General features: G+C 44.5%; 1 protein-coding gene across 1 annotated transcript in view; it reads left to right on the top strand.

The window, feature by feature from the left end:
• Window positions 1-27,259, top strand: part of LOC103261971 (histone-lysine N-methyltransferase NSD2-like) — a 78,152-nt gene that overhangs the window by 38,447 nt on the left and 12,446 nt on the right. The window contains 9 exon segments of the mRNA XM_008059570.2: window positions 6,493-6,624; window positions 7,490-7,613; window positions 8,988-9,188; window positions 10,247-10,426; window positions 11,405-11,561; window positions 11,697-11,902; window positions 13,196-13,299; window positions 15,318-15,587; window positions 17,881-17,997. Of these exon segments, the coding sequence (XP_008057761.1) occupies window positions 6,493-6,624; window positions 7,490-7,613; window positions 8,988-9,188; window positions 10,247-10,426; window positions 11,405-11,561; window positions 11,697-11,902; window positions 13,196-13,299; window positions 15,318-15,587; window positions 17,881-17,997 (1,491 nt within the window).

Raw genomic sequence — 27,259 nt, 5'->3', positions numbered from 1 at the left:
ATGATGAATTTTGAGTGGGTGGCCTGCTAGCCAGCCCATATGTGATAGGTGCATTAGGAGTCAGCCAAAGCATAGGTACTTTCCTCTCTCTAATGGAGTAGTTGAGATCCTTCAAAATGACTTAATGGTATCCATGAGGTGGCATGCAGTTAGCATCAGCTGAAAACCCAGGAGTACTTGGGGGAGCAAGGATCAGAAATAATGTAGTATATTTCAGTGGGGGAGACATCCTCCCCTGGGGACATTGGGAAGGTGGTCAGGTAGGCAGGGGCTGGTTTACTCAGCACTCTGCAGTGAAAGAGACAGTCCCACATTCAGCAGAATTGTCCTACTTCAAATGCCAAGAGGGGTCTCAATGTGGAGGAGCAGAATTTTCCAGGAAGGTCAGCTCTTGGCTTCCAGAAGGAGGTGAGTGGAATGGGGCTCTGGTTTGAAAGAGCTTAAGAGGAGCAATCGTTTGTCTGCTGAAGGTACAAAAATTCATTGTGCTACGAATTTAACATGGAATTCCTTCATTTCATAAAAACATCAAAATAATGGTGATACATTCTAGCCTTAAGACATTTGAACTGCCCGTTGTCAAGATGAGTTTTGCTTGTCATGCATAGAACCATTTTAATGATCCCATTTGACTTGCTTCAGACTATCTTTCACACACCACGTTGTGCCTGGCGAAGGGAAGTAGCTTACTAGTATAAAACTTGAGGCATTCACAAGAGGTGAAACTTGTCAGAATATGTAGAAGTTCAGACTGGAGCTGTTCTAAAAGTGAAAGGACTCCATTGTAATAGAATATCATCTCAAGGGAGTGCAAGTGTTGGCTATAGAGGTCCTGCATTATTTTTCTAAGACAGATCTGAGAGCCACCAGGCTGTCAAACCTTTAAATATCTGCTTCTAAAACTGCCCCAGCTGCTGCAGATGGATTTTGTCTTCCTTGCTGGCCTTTCTTCAGCCCATATTCATACAAAAGTTAAATGTCTTTTTTCAGTCAGTCTGACTTTAGGTGTAGTTGCATCTTAGTGCTCTCTTTAGTATATATTATATCTGTGTCTCCCAAATAAGAACAACTCCTGTGTTTTTAAGAGGATGTTCCTGAAAACCAACAAAAAACCTAAACCAGATTTCATGACAAGCAAAGTTTCATATGACATAAAGTGACTCTGTGTGAGTGAGACAGAGTCCTTGGGCAGGGCAGGAGCCAGAAGACCCGTCTGTCCCGTCGCTGCTGAGGAGGGTTAGCCTGCTTCTTGTGGGATGGAGTGCTTGTTAGAGGATCTCCGGGAGGTGCCCTCAGCTTTAAGTGGCTCTGATCCTGTGGTTTTTGTTGAAGTAGTTCACACAGATACACAGGAAGAACTAATAAATGGAGTACTCCAGGGACTGGGGAAAAGAATAGGGAAATGGCCATTTCAAGAGACTTTGTAGTTGAGGATGTTCACAGTTTAATACACCAGAGAAAAGGAGGAGAAAACTGAGACCCAAACTGTCAGGAACCCACACTCTCTTGACCCTGACCTGCTTACCCAAGGTCCGTGCCCAGAGGTGTGTGAGTGGCCAGACCCCAGGGCCAGTAGGGAACCTGCTGAGAGTCCAACACAGAGATGTTTTTTAAAAGAAGAACATTAAGATTATAACTTAGCATCTAGTTTTAAAAAATAAAACTTGCCTGTGGACGTATATACAATTAAAATGATTAGAGTATGCCTTTGAGAGGGTTCTTGCCCAAAACCTGATGTAAGAGGTGACATGCCTGTAGGGGCAGGGCTGTGAGCTATGGTTTGTCCACCTCCATCCTGGTGTGAATATGAGGACAAGCATTTCCAAATGAGGGAAAGTCCTGGGTTCATGTGATCCCGTTGAATAGAGAGTGTTCTTGGTGAGTGGTGCCCTGAGGACCAACATCAGTTGCTCTGTCTGGTCTGAGACACATCCAGGAAGCTAGTTTCCTTCCTTCACCAGGGAAGATCCTGTCTAATGACAGTGGATGAAAAATAGGGTCATTATGACTTTGGCAAGCTTGCTTTATTTCTTCTTCATTTGATTTCTAACATAACATACTTCTCAAACATATCTAGTTCTTCTAAATTGTGAATTTATTTAAAAGGTTCTTCTGTCCAGGTAGACTTTTGTACATAGACCAAGTGAGGATTCTTTTGACTTAGTATAAAGCTCTAGAATTTTATGCTTTTAAAATCAATAGGTTTATCGCCTTAGTTTATAAATTATATAAACAGAAAAGGTAATTGCTGAGGACTGCTGTTTGTCTTTTAGATTACAAAGCTGAATTATGGTCTTTTGCTGGAGAAACTGAAATACCACCATCTCACTAGAAGAGGGTTCTCAAAATGCTATTATTGGCTTCTTATTAACTTCTAAATTTTTGCTTTTTTAAAAGAAATACACTGACTCCTGTATATTTTAGGACATTTGGTCCATGAAATTGATTTTGATCCCTTTAGGTACTGTTTTTATTGTTTTACCTATAAATTACCACTAATCTACCTGCCAGTGATGTGAAATTGGTTATCCTTTAGCTGGTAGAAAGTTATGTGTACTCTACACATCTTATTCCTGTACTGGAAAGGTGAGGGGCATACTTCCTTTGGGGATTTTCACAGCAAAGGCATCTCTCCAGCAACCTGACAGGCCTCATCTTGTTGGTTGGATTCCTTTGTAACTACATCATTCCATGTCAGATTCGCGTTTATAATTTTTTCTAGTCAACCTGTAGTTGTTGGCCTTTTTGCATATAACTTTCGGGCAATATTTTGAAGCATGCTAGCCATCCAGGCATATTGTGTTTTCAAGAAATGACTGAGGAGGGAGGTTGGGGCCCTGGCCAGAGTGAAGGGGTTTGTTCAGCATCTGTGCCGGTAGAAGCAGGTGGGCTGTGGGCAGTTTTGTCATTGTTTTCAAGTCCTCCACAGACAGTGCACAGCCGGTTGCCTACATCTGGCCAGACCATGCCTCTTCCCAGCCCATTCCCCCGGGATGGCCACTGCTGGGAACACAGTTGGGACAAAGTTGGTTGATAGGACATTTCAGAGACTTGTTTTATCTTTGATAAGGGCAGGCCTTGAACTGGGTGCAGCAGCCACCTGGTCTGACTCTTTGGCCACAGCCACCATTTGGTTCTTGGTGCCACCTTCGTGGGGCGGTTGGACTACACAGAAGCCTGCATAGGTTAGAAGATGAATGTGAAGCACAATTATGTTCTGTGAACTGGAGATTTTCTTTATGCTCTCAATGACTCTCACCTGGTTCTAACCCTAGAATTTAGGAGCAGCTAGAAAGGTTCTAGTCTATGTAACCTAGAGGGATCATTTTAGTAAAAATTATTATGAATTATAGTGACTTATTTTTAAATGATTTTAATTCCACTCTAATATTTCACTGTGATGTTAACTTGGAAGACCTGTTTGAGATTAGACTTTTGATTTTAAGCTCATCAAATCTTGCTGAGCACAGGGTTCTTATCATTTGTAAGCCCAAACACTGTGGAAGTTCTTCTAGTGATCAATTTCTTCCTTTACAAATACATAACTTAAACATGAAAATAATGTTGGTTTATGGAAATATTTATTGTTCAAGGTCTGTAATTGTATTTCAAAAATGATGTCGTATTCAAGTTGTGAAGGGATTTGTTTTGTCAAAAAATTAAAAACTCAATGTGTGTGACACCACTCTGGAGAGTAGGGGACTGCGTTGCAGTCACGGCAAGTGGCACCTGACTGCATTTCTCACAGGTCACCCTGAATGGCCACGCGACTTTTAGCAGTTGGTTGGAATGTGTTCACTAGGTCGCATTATGTTTGGTGATATCATCTGGAAAAGTCCCGGTAATAGATCAAGGAGACTGCATTCCCTGCCCCGAAGGGATGTATTTCTAAGGCAAATAGGAAGCTTGGCACTATCTCATACTGAGTAGAGAGTGGAGAAAGTATTTTCAGACTCAAGAAAACTTTCAAAAGTCAGGAGCTAAGCGGCTTGGAGCTCAGTGCCGCCAGTGTGGCTGTGGTGGACGCAGGAGGCGACGGGAAAGTTCTTGACAGTCTGTATCCACTCAGTCCCTGCACTTTTGTCTTTCCAAATGCATCCCGTTGGATATGGAATAGATCGTAGATGTCGTAGACTGAGATTTGGGACTGTGTTGGGACCATACAGGTGAATGTGCCACTTCCACAATGGCCTCTCCGAGTGAGTCACGTCACCTGGTGTGTGGAGGCGGAGCCTGCGGCTGGAGTAAGGCTCGCTGTGGGACGCCCGCGTGCTTTGCTCTTCTTGCGGGTATTTGCTGAGCGGAGAGCGTCGGATCCTTCCCGACTGTGGCTAGTTGTCTGTCCAGTCACTGGGAAGGGGTGTGGTGGGATAAAAGTCGGAATCTTCTGCAATCTGTGTCATGGACTGTAATATTGTAAGGTCTATATTCTGTATGTGGATCTCAGACCCCAATCAGGAAACAAGCCTCATGTGTGTCGTTAACATTTATATTTCCATTCAAAATATGTATTCAGTGTTTATTTCCTCAAACAGACTTTGTTAATTTAGGAAATATCTCCAAGTGGAAACGTGCTAACTTTTTCTGTAAATCTTAAATAAAAGGTGCTGTTCCTTCCTCTGATCCAGGACTGGTTTGTGTTTTCTGTCTTTCTCTCCATACATTTTTTTTTCTTTTTTTAGCTGTTAAATTTGTTCCAGCCACATTAAGGGAAGAGCATGGGTTGCTGGATAGCACACGGGCTCTCTCCCCTTAGCCCACGTGAAAGGCCCCTTTCTCTGGACCTTGGTTCCTCCATCAGTCAGATGGATCAGCCTCAGGTGGCCGTATGGGCGACTCTTTGAGCAGATCCCCAGCTAGACAGTGTAGCCACTGCTTCCCGATGCCCCAAGTTCCCCTGGTGCCCACTGTAGTCTCGCCTCAGAAGCACTCAGCCCCCACCTGTGGCCCATTTCTAATCAGCATGTTAAATTTGGGGTTTGAACTCAGAGCATGTCTGGTGGTTCTTTCTGGATGTTAACATGACTGAGCAGGATGCAAGCTGACAGTGAGGGTGGCTGCAGCCCTCCAGGTCCCTCCAGTCAGCTTCATGGTGACAAAGCCTTAAAATGGGGCACTGCTCTGATTTAGTGTTCATTCATGCTGCTATTTCCATCTTCCTGGAAAAGGTGAGGAAATTGATGTTAAAAGCCTACTTTTTCTTTAGACTTTATGCTATTAGAAGATGTTCTTGTGAGACAAGAAGAGTGGCCCACACCTGTCACTGCCCACAGTCGCCATTCAGAACCAGTGGAAGCCCTTGGAAAAAATCAGCTCACTTTAACACTAACTTTAAGTCAACAAACACTTTTGTGTTAATTTTTAGTTTTTAATTTTTTTCCCCTTCCACAGCTTCCTTTAATTTCAGTGAGCTAAATCTAGAGAAAGCTCACTGATAATGTCCCATTCCAAGTTTTAGCTTAATGTTCACTGATAAACAGCACATAATTACTTGTGATTACTGAGGTATATAGGAAATAGAATTTATACTTTTGCTTATTTCATCTCCAAAATTAAGTTTCAACACTTACCCAATTTTTTTAAACACTGAATTTGATAGTCAAGGATTTTTATTTCATTCATTTAAACCTTTATTGATATTGCTTGTCAAGTGAGGGCAAAGTGCTGTGTGTAGCAAGGGTGAATCTCTAGCCCAGTCTTAAATGATTACTGTTATATGAAGGAAAGATGGATGAAACACAACCTGCAAATCCTTCCACTACTACAGGATTCAACATCTTTCTCCCAGGCCTTTTACATAGACTCAAGTGTTAACAAAGTAGGCAGATTTTGCCTTGCCTTCTCCCACCCCACTTCTCTGGTGGGGAGGAATGAATGAACTATGAAATACCAGGGAAAAACGGAGTGGGAGGAAGAAGGAGAAGCAGATGGTCAGCCCACGGGTGGGAGTGGGAGACTGCTGACCTGTAGGTAAGCACTCCAGTGTAGGCACACACTCTGGAGGGGCTCATGGTCTCCACCACAGCAGCAGCAGGATAGCGTGGTCACCTGATGAGGCCTTACCTTTTGACACTTCATCCTGGTTCTTTAAAAAATTTGTTTGGCATTAACATGTTTCTCTTACTTTAAAGTAGTAGGACCTGAACAGATTGGGTGAGAAAGGTAAAGGTTCTTATTCCAAAGCCTGTTGTAGTTCACCTACTAGAACAAACAGGATTTTCATTAGTTACTTTATTTTTAAAGAAATGTGCCTCTTATATACATATGTATGCTAAATATTGAGTAGGATAAAGTCCATTTTTGAATTTTCTACACGGCTTATTTGACAAGTTGTATTGTCACAAAAACCAGTTGGTAATGTGAGTCACTGGCCGTGGAAGACAGGTGTTGAGAGACTCGTGGGCAGTGAGGCCTGGCGGGGCGAGTCTCTGAAGGGTGCAGCCACCCACTGTGTTCTGCGACTAGTGAACTGTCGTCCGCCTCCTTCTCCAGGTCTCAGACAGCCCAGGAGATGAGCCCTCGGAGTCCCCGTATGAAAGTGCAGATGAAACACAGACCGAAGTATCCATCTCATCTAAAAAGTCTGAACGAGGAGTGGCTGCCAAAAAGGAGTACGTGTGTCAGGTGAGGGGAAGACAGCCATTCGCTGTCTGACTAGGGTCCTGGAATGCAGAGTGAGTCTGTAGCCTCTTCTCTCTCCCCTCTAACTCCTTCCTCATCCCCACCATTATGCAGTGATTTCTGTTCTGAAGGGATTAGGCTTCCAGCAGAGTCCTGGAACTAAGTTGCCTTAGTTAACATCTTTTTTTCATGTGTAGGATGTGTATTTCATATGCATGTCATATAGCACATATGCACATACATAAAGATCATTTGTTGGAAGAGGTGAGATGTTAGGCTGATGTTTTGGCCCATTTGGTGCTGTTGACATGTATACCAGGTCAGCCAGACCATGCGCTGAGGTGACTGTTTCTAGATCCGTGCCCATGGGACCCTGGACAGTCATTTGACCTCTCTACGCTTCAACCTTGCCCCACCTGTATGACGGAGATAAAGTTGGAGCTTCCATGCAGGGCGACTGCCATGTGAGAAGCGCCAGCACTGTGCCTCGCCTACGGTCAGCACGGGACCTGTCGTCTGCATTGGGCTGACTGATTTCTGATGGAAATGTGCTGTGGGTTTTCTTGATTTTCATACCTGATTTAAAAGCCCCCAAATGTGTCCTTCAGGATTTTGATCCTGTTGCTTCCTTTACTGTTGCTGAAAGACTAACCCTTTTCTGTAATATGTTGTCTGGTTTTAATCTGATACTAGTGGGTTCTGCTTGGCCAGACGTTTCCCTGTACACATATGGTTATATTTCTTTGAGTAGCAGAACAGGATTTTCTGCCACTGGATACCAAATCAAACAAATTCCTTGTGGTAAGGAAGGGTGCAGAAGGCACTTGTGCTGGGTGTTGGCTCATAGTGCCCCTTTCTGTCCCCACAGCTGTGTGAGAAGACAGGCAGCCTCTTGCTGTGTGAAGGCCCCTGCTGTGGTGCTTTCCACCTCGCCTGCCTTGGGCTTTCCCGGAGACCAGAAGGGAGGTTCACCTGCAGTGAGTGTGCCTCAGGCAAGTTCTGTTGCTTCTAAGGCCTATTCCCAAGGGTAGGTAGTTGTGCAACTCAGCTGGCTACCTGCTCCTTTGCTCCCTTCACAAAGTCTTGTCCTGAGACACTAGTAGAGAACAAGCTCCCTCCCCAGTGCCTTCCCCATCCTCCATCCCTCATGGGAGCGTGCAGCCTGTACCTGGCAGGTGTGCCTACCTCTCCATGGCCCCCACAGTTTGCTCTCTGATTTCAACTGTGTGTGCTCCCCTTGGTGCCTTTCCATCAGATGGCAGGGCTCACTACTTTAATGAAAAAACAGCATTCAGCAGTTCAGTACACAGTGACTGGCAGAGTGGCAGAACGATAGGTCATGGTCTGGCCTGAGCCTTGTCCTGTCTGTGAGGTGGTAGTCACAGGGCGCTTCAGCTCAGATGGTGTGGCATTAGGAGTGCAGCTGACCTAGTTGGTCACAGAATGCTGAAATCCAGTGGAATGTGAATTCTTTAAGAAGACACAGTGTCAGTCTGAGCTTCAGTTTAAACAGAAAGCAGCTCCAAGCTCTCCCTGAGTGGAGCTTTCATCCTGAACAGCCTAGGGTCATGATGTGAAAATGGCTGTGTAGCCATAGCCCTTCCTGTCCGCTTGCCAAGCTGCTGTTGGAAAATGTCTTGGATTGGTAAGACACCTGGAAAGCCTCAGGCTAAGGCTGTCCCACAACAGCACCTCACTTCTGGGGATATCTGTGCCCACAATAACAGTTGGTTAGCTGCTCTCAAAAAAGAAAAACTTCTTGAGAGGAGCCCCTTCCTTCAAGCTTCCTGCTGGTGAGAGTGGGCCTCTCCACTTGACTGCCAGTAAGACTCTGTATTCCACCTGAGACTGGAGCTCAGGTTGCAGCTAGCTCACCCATGATGGCTGTAGGTTTTTTCTGAAGAATGCTTGGACTAGTCAGCAAGGTTGAAAATAGAGGCTAAGGCCAGGCTTGGTGGCTCATCCTGTAATCCCAGCACTTTGAGAGGCCAAGGCGAATGGATTGCCTCAGCCCACCGGTTCGAGACCAGCCCGGGTAACTTGGCAAGACATCGTCTCTACCATAAATAAAAAATTAGCCAGGTGTGGTGGCATCTGCCTGTAGTTCCAGCAACTTGGAAGGCTGAGGTGGAAGGATCACCAGAGCCCAGCATGTCTACACTGGGTGGCCGTGAGTGTGCCACGGCACTGCAGCTTGGGTGATGGAATGAGACTCCAACTCAAAAAAAAAAAAAAAATAGAGCCTGATGGTTCAGTACCACAGGCTGCTTCCAAGGAGGAGTTGCTTGATTTTAGTGGCTTAGAGCTACAATTTAATTCTTGTTCTTTGTACCTCTCTGTCCACCCTTTCTTTAACTGTTTGTTAGGGATTCACTCATGTTTCGTGTGCAAGGAGAGCAAGATGGATGTTAAGCGCTGTGTGGTAACTCAGTGTGGAAAGTTTTACCACGAAGCTTGTGTGAAGAAGTACCCTCTGACTGTATTTGAGAGCCGAGGCTTTCGCTGCCCCCTCCACAGCTGTGTGAGCTGCCATGCCTCAAACCCTTCAAACCCAAGGCCATCGAAAGGTACAGATGCGCCCACACAGCCTCAGTGTGGGTTCAGATGCAGTCCCATGGGTGTTTGGGAGGGTGGGTGCAGGGACTGTTGGGTTTTTCACTAAAGATAATTCATTCTGGCCTGACATGCCTATAATCTCAGCACTTTGGGAGACTGAAATGAGAGGATTACCTGAGCCCACGGGTTCGAAACTCGCCTGTGCAACTTGGTGAGATCTCATCTCTACAATAAAAACAAAAATTAGCTGGATGTGGTGGTGCATGCCTATAGTTCCAGCTACTTGGAAGGCTGAGGCAGAAGGATCACCTGAGCCTAGCAGGTCAAGGCTGTGGTGGCTATAGGTGTGCCTCTGCACTTCAGCCTGGGTGACAGAGTGAGACTCTGACTCAGAAAACAAAACAAACAAATAATTAATTCTAGTTATTTTGAGTGATCCTTGTTTTCTGTTACTGACTTGATGCGGGTTGGGTTAGAGTTTTCTTTGATAAAGGAACTGTCCCCATTCTCCTTCTTTCCATCCTCATCACCCTGCATATTCTTAATTTTAGGAGAGGTGCAACCTTTGAACCATTTTGATAGGTTCTGTATGCTCTGGTTTTAATGGCTCTTCATATATAAGGAAAACATTTTAAAATCACGTTACATTTAGATTATTTAACATTAGATGTGTGGGATGAGGGTGGCAGGTTGTCTGCACTTCTTGACGTGATTCTCCCTCACAGGGGCAGTTTGTGACCTGAGGATATGTGGCAACATCTGGGGATGCTTGCTCAATACTATACAGTGTCCAGGACGGCTGCCCACATACCCAGTGCCTGCGGTGTCCATGCTAAAATATGCTGGTTGGATTTATTTTAGAATATGACATTTTAGATGCTTGACCATTTTCTCAAACATTGTTTTGAAGCGTCTCTGCCCTGATGAAAGATATTTTCATCAAATACCTCAAGTTTATTGCAGCATTAACTCTTCAAACTTATAAAGGCTGGGTAGTTTTTAGTTGTCCTCTTCGCTGTGATTGGCATCTGTAGTGTTTGGAGTATTTAGGGGATTTCTTTGCCTCCAGGTAAAATGATGCGGTGCGTCCGCTGTCCCGTTGCCTACCATGGAGGAGATGCTTGTCTGGCAGCAGGATGCTCAGTGATCGCTTCCAACAGCATCATCTGCACAAGCCATTTCACTGCTCGGAAGGGAAAGCGGCACCATGCCCATGTCAATGTGAGCTGGTGCTTTGTGTGCTCCAAAGGTGAGGGGCCTGGTGGGGGCTTCTACCATGTGTGCTTCTCACACTCCCAGGACCGCATATTGAGGGCAGGCTTCAGTCCTTATCTGTGCTTTGTTTGTTGATGTTTATAATGTCTTCCTTGTTTTCACATGGAATACTCCACACATTTATGTTTGGTAGTGTGTTGTATTTTGAAATTAATTGTAATCCTTTCACAGACTTAGAGGAAATTATTTGTGGTAAAAATAACATTAGCTTTTATGTTAATGTGCAGATTGTTTTTAAATGAATGTTTTAAGAGTTAGATTTGAGCTGGATGTGGTGGCTCATGTCTGCAATCCCAGCACTTTGGGAGGTGGAGGTGAAAGGATTGCCTGAGCTCAGGGGTTCGAGACCAGCCTGGGTAACTTGGTGAGACCTTGTCTCTACATTAAATCAAATAATTAGCTGAGCATGGTGGCGCGTGCCTATAATTCCAGCTACTTAGAGGGCTAAGGGAAGAGGATCACCTGAGCCCAGTAGGTTGAGGCTGCGGTGGCCATGAGCATGCCACTGCACTCCAGCCTGGGCGACAGAGGGAGACTCTAACTCAAAAAAAAAAAAAAAGCCGGGCTCGGTGGCTCAGCCTGTAATCCCACGCCTTTGGGAGGCTGAGGTGAGTGAATTGCCTGAGCCCGCGGGTTCGAGACCTGCCTGGGCAGCGAGACCTCATCTCTACAATAAATAAAAAAATCAGCCGGGCGTGGTGGCGCATGCCTGTAATTCTGGCTACTCAGAAGACTGAGGTGGAAGGATCGCCGGAGCCCAGCAGGCTGAGGCTGTGGTGGCCAGGAGCGGCTACTGCACTCCAGTCTGGGCGACAGAGTGAGACTCCAACTCAGGGAAAAAAAAAAAAGAAGAAAAAAAGGAGATCTGTAATAGCTGTAGATGGTGAAGTGCTGCTGAATCTGGGCTGGCGTGTGTTAGCCAGACTGAGGCCACCTCACCTTCCTTTTGCAGGGGGCAGCCTTCTGTGCTGCGAGTCCTGCCCAGCAGCCTTCCATCCTGATTGCTTGAACATTGAGATGCCCGATGGCAGCTGGTTCTGCAACGACTGCAGGGCCGGGAAGAAGCTGCACTTCCAAGATATCATTTGGGTCAAACTCGGGAACTACAGGTGTGAGAAATAGATTTGTACACTTTTATGTCTTTCCTTGTTCACATGTGTTCACATTACAAGTGCTTAAAGTATTGAAATTATTACCGCTCTCTCTGAAGAGTCTGTGAATCCTGTTTTTAATATTTATAATAGATGGTGGCCAGCAGAAGTTTGCCATCCCAAAAATGTTCCCCCAAATATTCAGAAAATGAAGCACGAGATTGGAGAATTCCCTGTGTTTTTCTTTGGGTCTAAAGATTATTACTGGACACATCAGGCACGAGTGTTCCCGTACATGGAGGGGGACCGGGGCAGCCGCTACCAGGGGGTCAGAGGGATCGGAAGAGTCTTCAAAAACGGTATGGAGCTTTCCAGATAGAGAGTGAAACTGTACTCTCGTGTATTTTTTTAATCTTAAATTCTGCTTTTTGAAATTTGCTCTTTGTAGAAAATAATGAACTAAGCATTCTATCTCTACTTTTAAATTAGAAAAAAAGTAAGTTTGCAGACTTATTTGTTGAGGCATGGAATAAAATATGTTACTTAAAAACTTTTGTAATACTAGTTTGTGATTAATTTCATTAAAAAGCAGTAAAGCTGTTCTTAAGAAATTATCTTCAGTACTGATTCACAGAAATTTCCCTTAGCTTGCCTTTATGTAAAATGCAGATCTGGAGGAAAGTGTCCTGTTGTCTGGGCCTTGTGCAACTGGCTCTCAGGGATCACCTCACCTTTCAACAAACACAGCTGGGCATCAGGTGCTCACCAGCTGTCAGGATGAGCAGGCAGACAGGGCACTCTGCCTCTGATTCCACAGCAAGGGTGGGAGACAGAGAGGAATGGCAGTGTGACACGACCAGCCAATGGCCTGGCTGTGAAGATGGGATGGGGATGTTGCTGTCCACTGGAGGAGCTGGTGCTGGCACTAGTTGAAAGTGAGTGAGGTCAGCAGGAGAGACGTGAAGTGTGTGCACGTGACTTGTTCAGGGTGAACTCGTGCTGTGTCACGGCTGTGTGTGTCAGGTAGGGATCTGAGCGCTGCAAGCTCTGTCTGCTCCATGCTTCCCGAGGCTTCACAGGCTGCACTGAGCAGAAGGGGCACACAGTGGGCACTTGGAGTTCTGGATGAGAATGGGTGGGTATCAAAAGATTTTCAGAAAAAGAGACACTGACACTGAGAAGAAGCCTAATGTGTTTGATGTAACCATCAGTTGGCAAGTGATGAGATCTCCTGACACATCCCATAGAGCCAGAGCCCCTTTTTTCTGAGAGAAGCAAAGTTATATTTGTATTTTCTATCTTAGGACAGTGAGTCCCAAGTATTGATCCTGGGCTTTGGCCTTAGACCACAATGATAGACAGGAGTGTATGACAGAAACCTACCCCAGGGCCTTCTTTGCATCAAACTGACACAGAGCAGCATCCAGGGTCCTTTAGTCACCTGGATGTTCTTGGAGCACTCTTCTGTTTAAGTCATTTTGCAGCATTTAAAAACACCTGACCTTTTACAGTTTTTCTTAACGTCTGGTTTTATGGAAAATAGAACCTACACTTACCAGTGAAAGTTGAGGATAAACCATTACAATATCGAGCTTAAAAGGTAGATGTATTTATTTACTAAAATCTTTACTCATATTTCATTGACTTTTTAGCGCTTCAAGAAGCTGAAGCTCGTTTTCGTGAAATTAAGCTTCAAAGGGAAGCCCGAGAAACACAGGAGAGTGAGCGCAAGCCCCCACCGTACAAGCACATCAAGGTGACATGTCAAAGCTGTATGTGTGTGTATGTAGAGGGTGTGCTCCCCTAGAGACTGAGCAGTTATCAGGTGTGTCAAGCTGTGGCTGGGGAGAGGGCTGTCACTGGCCAGTGTCTGCAGTGCTCGGTGAGGACAGCTGCGTGGAGAGTTGTAGGCAAATAGCAGATGCTGTTGCCACCCAGCAGGTGCCCTTTTTACTCAAGGATGACTGCAGCACTGGGAGTCTCTAGAGGTTCTTGGTGTTGCCTTGGCATATGAGGCATGGTCTGGTGGACATAGAAGGGTTAGAATGTCAGTCCTGACTCAGCTACCTAGAGTAGGAGAAGCTAAGGTATCAACTGGCTACATAGACCACACTGTCACCAGGTGCTGGAGAGATATGCTGAGACACAAGTTGGTTGGTCAGGGCTGGTGCTCAGCCACATATGATTCTGTCACTGGAGCCCCTGAGATAAAGTGATCTTTTCACGTTAGGGTGTGAAGACCAAAGCAGGACTGCAGAGTGATTCTGATTCCCCCTGGGTTTACTCTGGTGAGCTGGGGAACCCCAGCAGGAAGGCTGTGTCCACATGCCTCCACAGTGCAGGACAAAGTACAGCCAGGACACAGCTCTGAGAACTCCATGCCCCCACTCAGGTGGCCTGTGCTCAGTGAGCCAGTGCTGCCAAATCCCCCCACCCAGAGCCTCATGGCCTCTGGACTTGTAACCAGGGCTGCTCTGTCTTTGCTCCTGAGATTTGGGCTGCAGTCAGTATCTTTGTGTGTAAAGATAACATTCTCTATTCATCTGTATATAATATTTTCTTAGGGATAGATTCCCAGAAACAAAATTACAAGATCAGAGAGCATGAAACTTTTAGATTCCTAGGGACTATTTCCAGATTATTCTCCAAAGTGTTGTACAGTTTGTCACACCACAACAGTGAAAAGAGTGTCTTACCACATCCTTCCTAAAATTAGCCTTTTCTGCTTTAGTTTCTTTTCAGTTTTCTCTGCTTTTATTTGATTGCCTGTCTTCCATTAATAATCAACCACAGAGACACAAGGGCAGAGACTGTTCTCCTGTCCAACACTCTCCCCAGGGTGCCCTCTCACATCGCTGCAGGTGCTTGCTAAAGGGAGGGTCAAACAGATGGGTAGGGAAGCTGCTGAAGAGAGCTCTTATCATGCATTCACTGGACACCCTATATTGCACTAAGCAGCTGGTATGCTTTTTCTCTCTTAAACTTTCAACAGCCTGGCTAGATAAGTGTCAACTCTTCTTCTTTTCTTTTCTGTTTTTTTGAGTTGGAGTCTCACTCTGTTGCCCAGGCTGGAGTGCAGTGGCACACTTGTAGCCACCACAGCCTTGGCCTGCTGGGCTCAGGTGATCCTTCTGCCTCAGCCTTCCAAGTAGCTGGAACTACAGGTGCATACCACCACACCCGGGTAATTTTTTAATTTATTGTAGAGATGAAGTCTTGCCAAGTTGCCCAGGCTAGTCTCGAACCCGTGGGCTCAGGCAATCCTCTCACCTCACCCTCCCAAAGTATAGGGATTATAGGTATGAGCCACCACACCCGGCCCAGCTCTTTTTCATAAATGAGAAACAGAAACAGTAAAATAAAATAATGAGAGGAGTGTGGGTGTGGTGGCACCTGTAGTCCCAGCTACTAGGGAGCTGAAGCAAGAGGATTACTTGAGCCCAGGAGTTCGAGACTGCAGTGAGCTACGATCATACCACTGCACTCTAACCTGGGTGATAGAGTGAGACTCTGTCTCTAAAATAAGAGATAAAAAGACAATTGAGACAGGGGCTCCCAGGTCAGGGATTGACCTGTTTTCTTCCTGTGTCAGGAGTGTAGAGAAGTGCTCCTGCTGGATCTGGGTGGGGGCTGTTCTGAGGAGCATGTCCATCTTGGTCTCTGAAGCTGGAAGACCACCAGAAGTCTGGATGAGGAAGGCAGTAGTGGATGTGCAGGGGAATCGGAAGGCTCTTTGATATCTATGGGCCAAGACAGCTTGCTTCTTCCTTGCAGGTGAATAAGCCTTATGGGAAAGTCCAGATTTATACGGCTGACATCTCTGAAATCCCGAAGTGCAACTGTAAGCCCACAGACGAGAACCCCTGCGGCTTTGACTCGGAGTGTCTGAACAGGATGCTGATGTTCGAGTGCCACCCACAAGTGTGTCCTGCGGGCGAGTACTGTCAGAACCAGTGCTTTACCAAGCGCCAGTACCCAGAGACCAAGATTATCAAGACGGACGGAAAAGGATGGGGCCTGGTTGCCAAGAGGGACATCAGAAAGGTACGTGTCATATCTCTCTTCCCTGCTTCTTAGAAAGCATGGTTCACTGGCTACTTAGACTTAGGTTTGCTTATTATGTTTTTGCATTCATGTGAGAATGGTATCTTTTGTGAACATGACATGTAAAAAATTTTTTAAAAGACTAAATTATTACAATTAAATATTTTTAAATGTTATGGAAAGATATCTATCAATTCACAAGATATCTATCAAAGCTCATAAATTCCCATAAAACATACCTTATATCAGAATTTTGGTGTTAGTTTATCTGAAATGAAAGATTTGTGAAGTGACCCACTTTCTCTTATTTATTTTTGTTTTTATTTTTTTTTGAGTCAGGGTCTCACCCTGTCCCCCAGGCTTGAGGGCAGTGACACAATCACGGCTCACCGTAGCCTTGACCTCTTGGGATCAGGTGATCCTTCCACCTCAGCCTCCCAAGTATCTGGGACTTCAGTTGCGTGCCACCATTCCCAGCTATTTATTTATTTATCTATTTATAGAGATGAGGTCTCACTATGTTGCCTGGGCTGGTCTTGAACTCCTGCTCAAGCATTCCCCTGCCTCGGCTTCCCAAAGTGCTGGGATTGCAGGCATGAACCGCTGCACTGGCCCATTGTTGTCATATTTATTTATTAAGAGTTGGAGTTTCACTCTGTTTCCCAGGCTGGAGTGCAGTGGCATGCTCCTGGCCACCACAGTCTCAACCTACTGGGCTCTGGTGAGCCTTCCATCTTAGCCTTTCAAGTAGCTGGAACCACAGACGCTGCCATGCCTGGCTAATTTTTTGATTTATTGTAGAGATGAGGTCTCCCTAAGTTGCCCAGGTGGGTCTCGAACCCATGAGCTCAAGCAATCCTCTCACCTCGGCCTCCCAAAATACTAGGAATTATAGGCGTGAACCACCATGCCCAGCCAACCCACTTTCTTTTAGACAAGCTGCCAGATGCTCAGGAGCGCTTACCAGGCAGATGTGAGGAGGGTGGACATTTGTAGACACCAGAGACCGCTGACACCCTGCCTGCATTCTTAGACTGAATCACCAAGGGCATCCAGTGCATAAAGAGACACCTGGAATTGCTTATCTGGATGCAGCCTAGCCCTGATGTGATTTGACATGGCCTAGGCATGGGTGGTCTCAGACCCCAGGTCCACACTGGGACCACTGCAGCACAGAAAGCCTGTAAGCCGTGATGCCAGTCCCAGCATCAGCGAAAAAGATTGCTTAGAAACACCCCCAGGATCCTTGTTTCTCTGCCTGCTGCACTTGCTGATTCCTCCAAGATCTCTTGCTGTGTAGCTGGTCACATTCTCTGTAACCATTTTCTTTGTTGGGAAACCCACATTGAAGGTGAGTTAAGTGAAAGCTTTTGGTTATCAGACAATGCTCCTGAGAGATAGGTATGGCAGGAAGCAAGGGTTGGAGGCTGCTACTTCAAGAATACATAAATAAGGTCAGGCTCAGTGGCTCAAATCTGTAATCTCAGCACTTTGGGAGGCCAAGGCTGGCCAACTTAAACTACTTGAACCCAGTAGTTTGAGACCAACCTAGGAAATATAGCAAGACCTCATCTCTACAAAAAAATTTTTAAAAATTAGCCAAATGTGGTGGTGTATGCCAGTAGTCCCAGCTGCTCAGGAGGCTGAGAGGGAAGGATCATCTGAGCCCAGGTAGTCAAGGCTGCAGTGAGTCATGATCATGCCACTGCACTCCAGCCTGGGTGACGGAGTAAGACCCCGACTCAAAACAAAAATAAATGTGTAAGTAAATCTTTCATTGACAGCCTTCATTTATGGAATGTGGATAAGATCTTTAGAATTTACTTTAGTTAATTTTTTTGAGTTGGATTACTACTCTGTCTCCCAGGCTAGAGGGCAATGGCATGATCACAGCTTACCATATCCTTGACCTCCTGGGCTCAGGTGATCCTTCCACCTCAGCCTTCTGAGTGACTGGGACTACAGGAGTGCACCACTATACTCTATTAATTTTTTTTTTTTGACTTTTTTGTAGAGACAAGGTCTTGCTATGTTGCCCAGGCTGGTCTCAGAAGTCCTAGGCTCAAGCAGTCCCCCCGCCTCAGCCTCCCAAAGTGCTGGAATTACAGGTGTGAGCTATAGCGCTCAGCTACTTTAATTTATAAAGACTTTGTAAGACCTCATCCCTGAGATATTATGAAGCATGTGGTGCTCTGTTCTAATTGAATGTGATGGGGTGTCTTGAGCCCTGACGTGAAGAATCGGTCGCATGGTTGTATGCTCCTTGTAATCACCACATTCTTCTGATTTCCAGGGAGAGTTTGTTAATGAGTATGTTGGGGAGCTGATTGATGAAGAGGAGTGCATGGCAAGAATCAAGTATGCGCACGAGAACGATATCACCCACTTTTACATGCTCACAATAGACAAGGTAATGCAGAATGGAGTGTCACAGTGAATTTCCGTAGTGTACTGATGGCTTGCTCACCTGTTGAACTGGACTTTGCATTGTGAGGACATTACTGTTTCATCTCCTTAGTTGCTTATTTTCAAACACCTGCACATTTTCTTCTCAAGTGCAAGGTGTCCTTCCACAGTTGCCTGATGCCCAGAGCTGATTGCCTCTCAGCAGTGAGAGCATCCTGGAAGCTCTGAGTGCCAGTAATGCATGAAGAGTGTACCAAGCAGTCTTATTAAGGGCAGGGAAAAGAAGAGAAAAACACAGATTAGGAAGGTTTCATATCTCCTTTGTTACATAATGGAGTCATTTTTGGTTGGTGGTTGTTTGTCTGAAACCCACATTTCTAAGCATTTTGGAACCTGGGTGTTAGGGATCTGTGTTCTCAGAAAAAGGAGAATGAGATGATTTGTTTACAAATGGGCATGGGTAAAAGAAAACACATCTGGAGTGCTCAGGTCTGGGATTGACATCCAACAGTGACCAGTGTTGCTGACCCTTCCAGGGAAGCTCCTTCAGTGGCCACAGTCCCAGGAGGGTGGGTGTCATCCTTTCCCACACATGGTGGGTTTTCTGCTCCTGGATGACTTCACCTGTAAAGTTGTGGTCTCTTTGGTACCTGAGTGCTGTTTGAGAGGAAGGCAGAATACATATGTCTGCCTTTTGTTGCCTTTAAACTCATAATCTAGCAGAAAAGTGTGGTTATTTTTTAAAGAATAGATTAATAATAGTGCTTGAAAACTAGATACAAAATGATCATAGAAAAATTTTGAATGATTCATGGGAGAAAAAAGACATGAGACCTAGAGAAATGGCTGCTGTGGAAATAAGATGGTTCAGGTGGTCCCTGGGGAAACTGTAGCCTCCCTGTTTCCTGCCATGGGGCAGCTATGCCAGTGGAGCCCACTGCAAATGAACACTGAGCTCTCATGGGACCTAGACCCTTCAATGAGGTATATCATGAAGGACAAAAAGTTCTGAGTTAAAGAAGACTAAAATACCCAGAAGAGGTGTGTGTCTCTTGATCAGATCCTGAATCTGAGGTGGGAAACTATAAAGTACATTTTTTAGGACAGTGGGAGAAATCCTAATTTGGACAAGAAGCTATTCTTGATGTTAAATTTCTCAAGTGTGGAAGATACTATGGCTGTGCTGAAGAATGCCTTGGGTTGTGTTTAGGGCTTGTGTCAGTTGTTGGTAACTTTCTTTCTTTTTTTTTTTTGAGTCGGAGTCTCACTCAGTTGCCCAGACGCCCAGACTGGAGTGCAGTGGCCACTCCGGGCCACCGCAGCCTCGACCTGCTGGGCTCCGGCGATCCTTCCGCCTCAGCCTTCCGAGTAGCCGGAATTACAGGCATGCGCTACCATGTCCAGCTGATTTTTTGATTTATTGTAGAGATGAGGTCTTGCTGCCCAGGCGGGTCTCGAACCCGCGGGCTCAGGCAATCCACTCACCTCAGCCTCCCAAAGGCACAGGATTACAGACTGAGCCACCGAACTGGTTTACTTTCAAAGGATCAGAGAAAGAGGGAGTCTGAGTTTACTTTGTAAACAGAAAAGCTTTGTGATGCTGGAGCAGAATGGCAGGGGGGGAGCCAGAGGAAAGAGTGGGTTTGTGTGGCTTCCCTAGGGGCTGTGGGGTTTAAAACAGGTAGAGTGTGTTTAACTCATGTGGGGACCAGTAACAAGCCTGCTCAGAGGCCCATGGGCCAACTGAAGCTGAGTACCTGTGTGGCCCTGTCAGAGGGCTGCGGCCCTTGGAATGGGGCTAGGAGGCAGAAAACGTGCTTCTCTTTTGTTTGGAGTATGGGGGCAGGGAAGTTATTTTGTTAGAAATTGAAGTGTTAGGCCTGTGCCTTACTATGTTTATGCCAAGTTGAGCACAGATTGGTCCCTGGCATGGTAATTCACCTGAGGTGCCTGGTTGAACCAAAGACAGACATCTTAAATGTGGGACATTTAAGCAATTCATACCTCATGTATTTTCTATAAAAAGAAACAAAGTATTTAAGTAGGAGCCCTACTTAAATGTTTACAAAGTACAATAGGACATAATCCCATGAGCAGAACTTTCAAATGGAAGCCCTCACTTAGTACCTGAGGTCACAAGACTAAGTCTAAAGGACAACACAAAGTATATTAGAAATGGTCAAAACCAGCCGGGCTCGGTGCTCAGCCTGTAACCCCGCACCTCGGGAGGCTGAGGTGAGTGGGTTGCCTGAGCTCGCGAGTTCGAGACCCGCCTGGGCAATTTGATGAGACCTCATCCCTACAATAAATTAAAAAAAAAAAATTAGCTGGGCGTTGTGGCACGCGCCTGTAGTTCCGGTTACTTGGAAGGCTGAGGCGGAAGGATCACCGGAGCCCAGCAGGTCGAGCCTGCGGTGGCCGGGAGCGGCCTCTGCACTCCAGTCTGGGTGACAGAGTGAGACTTCAACTCAAAAAACAAACAAACAAAAAAACTAGGGGGTTAAAATAGAGTCATTGAGAAGATTCTGGGAAAATAGTGAGCAGGAAGCATCAGGAATCTGTCTCCCCATCCAGACAACAATTGCACTGGCAGAATTTGGTATAACTATTTTGGAACTGAACCTTTGAAGTCTGTCGAAGGCTTACAATTTCCAGGGAAAGGCTTGCATGGAAAACTGGGGTTAATTTTGGTCAGTTTCAGCTCTTAACACAGCAGCAGCTACCCATGTCCCACTGCCAGCAGATACAGCAGCTGCCTGGAAGAGAGTGTGCATGTGTTTCTGGATGAGCCTGCATGCAATTTATGGAGGCCAGGGTGGGCAAAAGGACTCTGTCCTCCAAATAGCCACCATCTGTACCTTGGGCCCTAGACTACTGCTTCTGATCACAGAGGTGCAGGCAAACAGGTGGTAGCCATTGTGTTGTACTTCCCTCCATTATTGTTAGCCCCTCCCCTCAATCTGAAGTGACTTCAAGGGAATTGAAAGGGCCAACATAATTCCTATTCCCCACCCTCCCATTTCCTACCCCTTCATTTTTCTCTTTTTACTCTTTTGGGAGCCAGACATTAAAAGAATAGGACATTTGAAAGCAAACTGCATATGTGGGAAAATTAGAAAGTGACTGGCATGCCCAGAGAAAGATGCAGGCTCACAAAAAACCTGAAAAGACATGTTTTATGCCTCATGCTGTGTCTCCTCAGCACAGAGACAGCCTACAACAACCAAAAGAAAGCAAGAACAATAAATAAAAATAGCAAACTCAACTCAGGATAAGGGGGAAAACAAAATTTCCAGAGTTACCATATTATTAGATTCAAATGTCCAGTGTTCAGCAAAAAATCACAAGGGCTACAAAGAGACAGGAAAATGTGGCCCATTCAAAGGGGGAAAATAAACAAACTGTCCCTAAAAAGACCTGATGACAGATCTACTAGATTTACTAAACAAAGACATTAACACAACTGTCTTAAGGATGCCCAGAGAACTAAAAGAAGACATGGTGTAGCCAGGCTCGGTGGCTCAGCCTGTGATCCCTCACCTTGGGAGGCTGAGGTGAGTGAATTGCCTGAACCCGCGGGTTCGAGACCTGCCTGGGCAACTTGGTGAGACCTCATCTCTACAATAAATCAAAAAATTAGCCGGGTGTGGTAGCGTGCGCCTGTAGTTCCAGCTACTTGGAAGGCTGAGGTGGAAGGATCGCCAGAGCCCAGCAGGTCGAGGCTGCAGTGGCCAGGAGCGTGCCACTGCACTCCAGTCTGGGTGACAAAGTGAGACTCCAACTCAAAAAAAAAAAAAAAAAAGTCATGATGAAAGTCAACACAATTATGTATGAACAAAGTGTCAATATCAATAAAGAGATAGAAAACCTAAAAAGAAGCTAAAAAGAAATTCCAGACTGCCGCAGTGGCTCACACCTGTAATCCCAGCACTTTGGGAGGCTGAGGCAGATAGATTCCTTGAGCTCAGGAGTTCAAGACCAGCCTGGGCAACATAGTGAAACCTCATCTCTACAAAAAAAAAAAAAAAAAAAATTAGCTGACTGTACATGTGGTGGGTGCAGGTGATCCCAGCTACTTGGAATGCAGAGGTGGAAAGATCACTTGAACCAAGGAGGTTGAGGCTGCTGTGAGCTGTGATCATCATGATCATGCCACTGCACTCCAGCCTGGGTGACAGAGTGTGAGTCCAACTCAAAAATACATACATACACACGGAAATAAATAAATAGAAATTCCGGCTTGGGTGACAGAGTAAGACTCCAACTCAGAAATATATACATACGTACATATAAATTCCAGAGCTGAAAAGTATAATAGCTGAAATGAAAATTTTACTGGAGAGATTCAGAGGAAGATGTGAGCAGGCAGAAGAAAGAATTCATAAACTTGAAAATAGGATAATGAGAATTGTCAAGTCTAAGAAACAAACAGAAAAAAGTTTAAGAAAAAGTGAACAGAGCCTAAGGGACGTGTGGGATGCCATCAACTGGACCAACATAAGTAATTGTGTGATTCCCAGAAGGAGAAGAGGAAAGAGAATATTTAAAGAAATAATGGCTAAAAACTCCCCCAAATTTGTTGAAATGCATGAATATAAACATCTGAGAAGTTCAGTGAACTTCAGGTAAGATGAAATCAGAGACCCACACTGAGACACATTATGATCAGTCTTTTGAAAATCAGAGAGAATTTTTAAAGCAGCAAGAGATAAGCCTGTTACATACAAAGGATTCTCAATGAGACTATCAGCAGATTTCTCATCAGAAACTTTAGAGCCCTGAAGGCAGTGGGGGGAACATAGTCAAAGTGCTAAAACAAAAAAACTCAACCAAGAATCCTGTACTGGGCTGGGTATAGTGACTCATGCCTGTAATTCTAGCAGTTTTGGAGGACTGGGGGAGGATAGCTTGAGACCAAGAGTTCAAGACCAGCCTGAGCAAGATAACAAGATCCCATCTCTTAAAAAATTTAAAAGAAAAAATTAGATTAAAAGTCAGTTGCAGTAGTGTGCGTCTGTAGTCCCAGCTACTTGGGAAGCTGAGGCAGGAGGATCACTTGAGGCAAGGAGTTAGAAGCTGAAGTTAGCTATGACTGTGCAGCTGCATTCCAGCGTGGATGACAGAATGAGACCTGTGTCAAGAAGGAAAAAAAAAAAAGGCCGGGCATGATGGCTCATGCCTATAATCCCAACACTTTGGGAGGTAGAGACAAGAAGACTGCCTGAACCCAGGGTGTCAAGACCAACCTGGGCAACTTGGCGAGATCTCGTCTCTACAATAAATAAAAAAAATTAGTCAGGTGTGGTGGCACACACCTGTAGTTCCAGCTACTTGGAAGGCTGAGATGGAAGGATCACCTTAGCCCAGCAGGTCAAGGCTGTGGTACCAAGACTGTACCGTTGCACTCCAGGCTAGGCAACAGAGTGAGACTGCAACTAAAAAAAAAAATCCTATAGCCAGCAAAACTGTTCTTCAAAAATGAGAGTGAAATTAAGACATTATGAAACTTTTTAAAAGCTGAGGGAGATAGTTACCACTAGATCTGCCTTGCCTGTAATGTTCAAGGGAAATCCTGCAGATTGAAATACAAGTAAGCTACACAGTTACTAGAAGTAGTATGAGGAAATTAAAATGTCAATAGAGTAAATCAGTGAGCAATTATAAAAGCTTGCATTCTTATAACAATGATTTATAGCTCCACTTTTTTGCTTTCTACATTATTTAAGACACTAATATATTTTTAAAAATTACTAATCTAAAAGCTACTATTATCAGAACCTCAGTTTGTAATTTCACATTTTGCTTTCTATATAATTTAAGGTACAAATAAATTTAAAATTACTAGTGTATGTTGTAGGGCACACTGTACAATCATGTAATTTTGTAACATCAACAACTACGGAATAGGGACGGAGCTGTAAAGGAGTTATGTTTTTATGTTATTGAAGTTCAGCTGTTATAAATGCAAATTAGAGAATAATAACTACGTAGACAATAGAAAAACTAGAGAAAATCAGTGACACCCCACTGAGCAGGCATAGTGGCTCACATTTATGATCCCAACATTTTGGAAGGCAGAGGAAGAAAGATTGCTTGAAGTCAGGAGTTAGAAATCAGTCTGGGCAGCATAGTGAGAACCAGTCTCTTTAAAAAAAAATTTTTTAAAGTAGCTTGGTGTGGTAGCATGAACCAATAGTCTCAACTACTCAGAAGGCTACTCAGAATCCAGCCTCTGAACTCCAGCCTGGGTGACAGAGTGAAACCCTGTCTTTAAAACTTTGAGAGAGAGAGAGAGAGAAAGAGAGAGAGAGAGAGAGAGAGAGAGAGAAACTAAGTTAGTTCTTTGACAAGATCACCAAAAAAAACCTTTAACTAGATGAACTAAGAGTAAAAGAAGATGCAGATTACAAAACCCACAGAGTCGTACTGCTTCTACAGAAACAAAAAGGAATTGTGGGAGAGTTCTATGAACAACTGTACTCTAATAAAATTGGGTAACCTAGATGAAACGGACAAATTTCTAGAAACGCAAAACCTACCACGACTAGATCATGAAAAATAGGAAATATGAATAGATTTTTAACAAGTAAAGAGATAGAATCAGTCATCAAAAATCTCCTGACAAAGAAAGCTCTGGACCTGATGCTTCACGATGAATTCCACAAGACACTTAAGAAGGAACTAATATCAATCCTCAGACTCTTCAAAAAAATTAAAGAGGAGGGAACACTTCCAGACTCATTCTGTGAGGCCAGCATTATCCTGATACCAAAGCTAGGAAAGGACACGACAAGAAAACGACAGACCAATATCCCTGTGAGCATTGATGCAGAAATCCTCTACAAAATACAGACTGTGGCCAACTTATGACTGCTTGGCTGATGATTTCTTGACTTTACAGTGGGGTGAAAGTGATACATATTTAGTAGATACCATACATCAAACACCCGTAAAACCATTGGCTTTTACTTTCAGTAAAGGATTGGATAAATCACATGAGATGGTCAACACTTTATTATAAAATAGGCTTTGAGTTAAATGCTTTTGCCCAATTGTAGGCTAAAGTAAATGTTCTGAGCACATTTAACGTAGGCTGGCTGCCTAGTCATGTGATGTTGGGTAGATTTGGTGTTATTAAATGCGTTTTTGACTTATGACATTTCCAATTGACAATGGGTTTATTGGGAAAAGACTCCATTATAAGTCGAGGAGCATCTATACTGGCAAACAGAATTCAGAACCACAATAAAAGGCCAGGGGAAGTGGTTCATGCATGCAATCCCACACTTTGGGAAGCCGAGGCAGGAGGACTGCTTGAGCTTAGGGGTTTGAGACCAGCTTGTGCAACATAGCAAGACCTCATTACAAAAAATTTTTAAAAATAGGCGAGCATGGTGGTACACGCCTGTATTCCCAGCTGCATAGGAGGCCAACACCAGAGAATTACTTGAGCCCAGGAGTAAAGGATTATATACCATGACCAAGTGGAATTTATTCCTAGAATGTAAGGACAGTTCAACATGTGACAATTAATGTAATACATTAACAGAACAAAGGTAAAACCCACATGATCATCTCAATGGATGCAGCAAAAGCATTTGCTTTTTGATGAAATTCAGCACCTTTTCTTTTTTTTGTTTTTCCTTTTTATTTTTGAGTCGGAGTCTCACTCTGTTGCCCAGGCTGGAAGGCAATGGCACGCTCATGGCAACCGCAGCTTCGACTTGTTTTGCTCAGGCGCTCCTTCCGCCTCAATCTTCCAAGTAACTGAAACCACAGATATGCGCCAACACATTCAGCTAATTTTTTGATTTATTGTAGAGATGAGGTCTTGCCAAGCTGCCAAGGCTGGTCTTGAATCCTTGGACTCAGGCAATCCTCTCGTCCCTGCCTCTCAAAGTGCTGAGATTACAGGTGTGAGCTACCATACCCTGCTTCAACACCCTTTCATAACATTCAGCAAACTAGCAAACTATCTCAACATAATAAAAGTTATATGTGAAAAACACAGCAAGCAACATATTCAATAGTGGAAGATTGGGAGCTTTCCCTCTAAGATCAGGAGCAAGGCAAGGATACCTGCTTTCACCATTCTCTTTGACATAGTACTGGAAGTTGTAGCCAGGGCAATTAAACAAGAAAGAGAAATAAAAGACATCCACATTGGATAGGAAGAAGTAAAATGATCTGTTTGCTGATGATATTTTACATGTCGAAAACTCTAAAGAGTCTACAGCAAGACCATTAGAACTAATAATGAATTTAGCAAAGTGGCAGGATACAAAGCCAATATATAAAAAGCCAATATATAAAAATCATCTGCACTTCTGTACACTAACAATGAACAACCTAAGAAGGCGATTACAACAATAATTCTGTTTACAACAGCATCAAAAAGAATAAAATGCTTAGGAATTAACCAAAGGAGTGAAAGACTTATACAGTGAAAACCACAGAACATTCCTGAAAGACATTAAAGAGCACAAGCAAATGGAAACGCATACTGTTTGTGGATTGAAAGACTTAATGTTGTTCAAAATAGTAATGCTACCCAAAAGCGATCTACAGATTCAGTCTATCCTTATTAAAGTCCCAATCAGAGCCGGGCTTGGTGGCTCAGCCTGTAATCCCGCGCCTTTGGGAAGCTGAGGTGAGTGGATTGCCTGAGCCCGCGGGTTCAAGACCCGCCTGGGCAACGAGACCTCATCTCTACAATAAATTAAAAAAATCAACCGGGTGTGGTAGCGCATGCCTGTAATTCTGGCTACTTGGAAGGCTGAGGCGGAAGGATCGCAAGAGCCCAGTAGATCGAGGCTGCGGTGGCTGGAAGCGGCCACTGCACTCCAGTCTGGGCGACAGAGTGAGACTCCAACTCAAAAAATAAAAAAAATAAAAAATAAAGTCCAACTCATGTCTTTTGCAGAAATCGAAAGACCCATATTAAATTCTGAGTGAAATCTCAAGAGACACTAGATAACCAAAATTGTCTTTAAAAAGAAAAAAGCTAGAGGACACATGCTTCCTTTTTTCTTTTTTGTTTTTATATTTTAATCTTTATTTCGATAGCTTTAGGGGCTACAGGTAGTTTTTGACTACGTGATTGTATTGTACAGTGGGGGACAAGTGTGGGCTTTAAGTATGCCCACTACTTCCACGTGTGTACATTGTACTCGATAAGTGACTTTTCGTCTCTCCACCCCTTCCCCACTTCTGAATCTCCATTGTACATCATTCCATTCTCGATGCCTTTGCTGATCCTTAGTCTA

The sequence above is a fragment of the Carlito syrichta genome, unplaced genomic scaffold (genome assembly GCF_000164805.1).
Source record: "Carlito syrichta isolate Samal-C Ts95f unplaced genomic scaffold, Tarsius_syrichta-2.0.1 Scaffold304258, whole genome shotgun sequence".
Lineage (NCBI taxonomy): Eukaryota > Metazoa > Chordata > Mammalia > Primates > Tarsiidae > Carlito > Carlito syrichta.
Note: the sequence above shows the minus strand (reverse complement) of the source record. Positions and strands in the feature narration are given on the sequence as shown.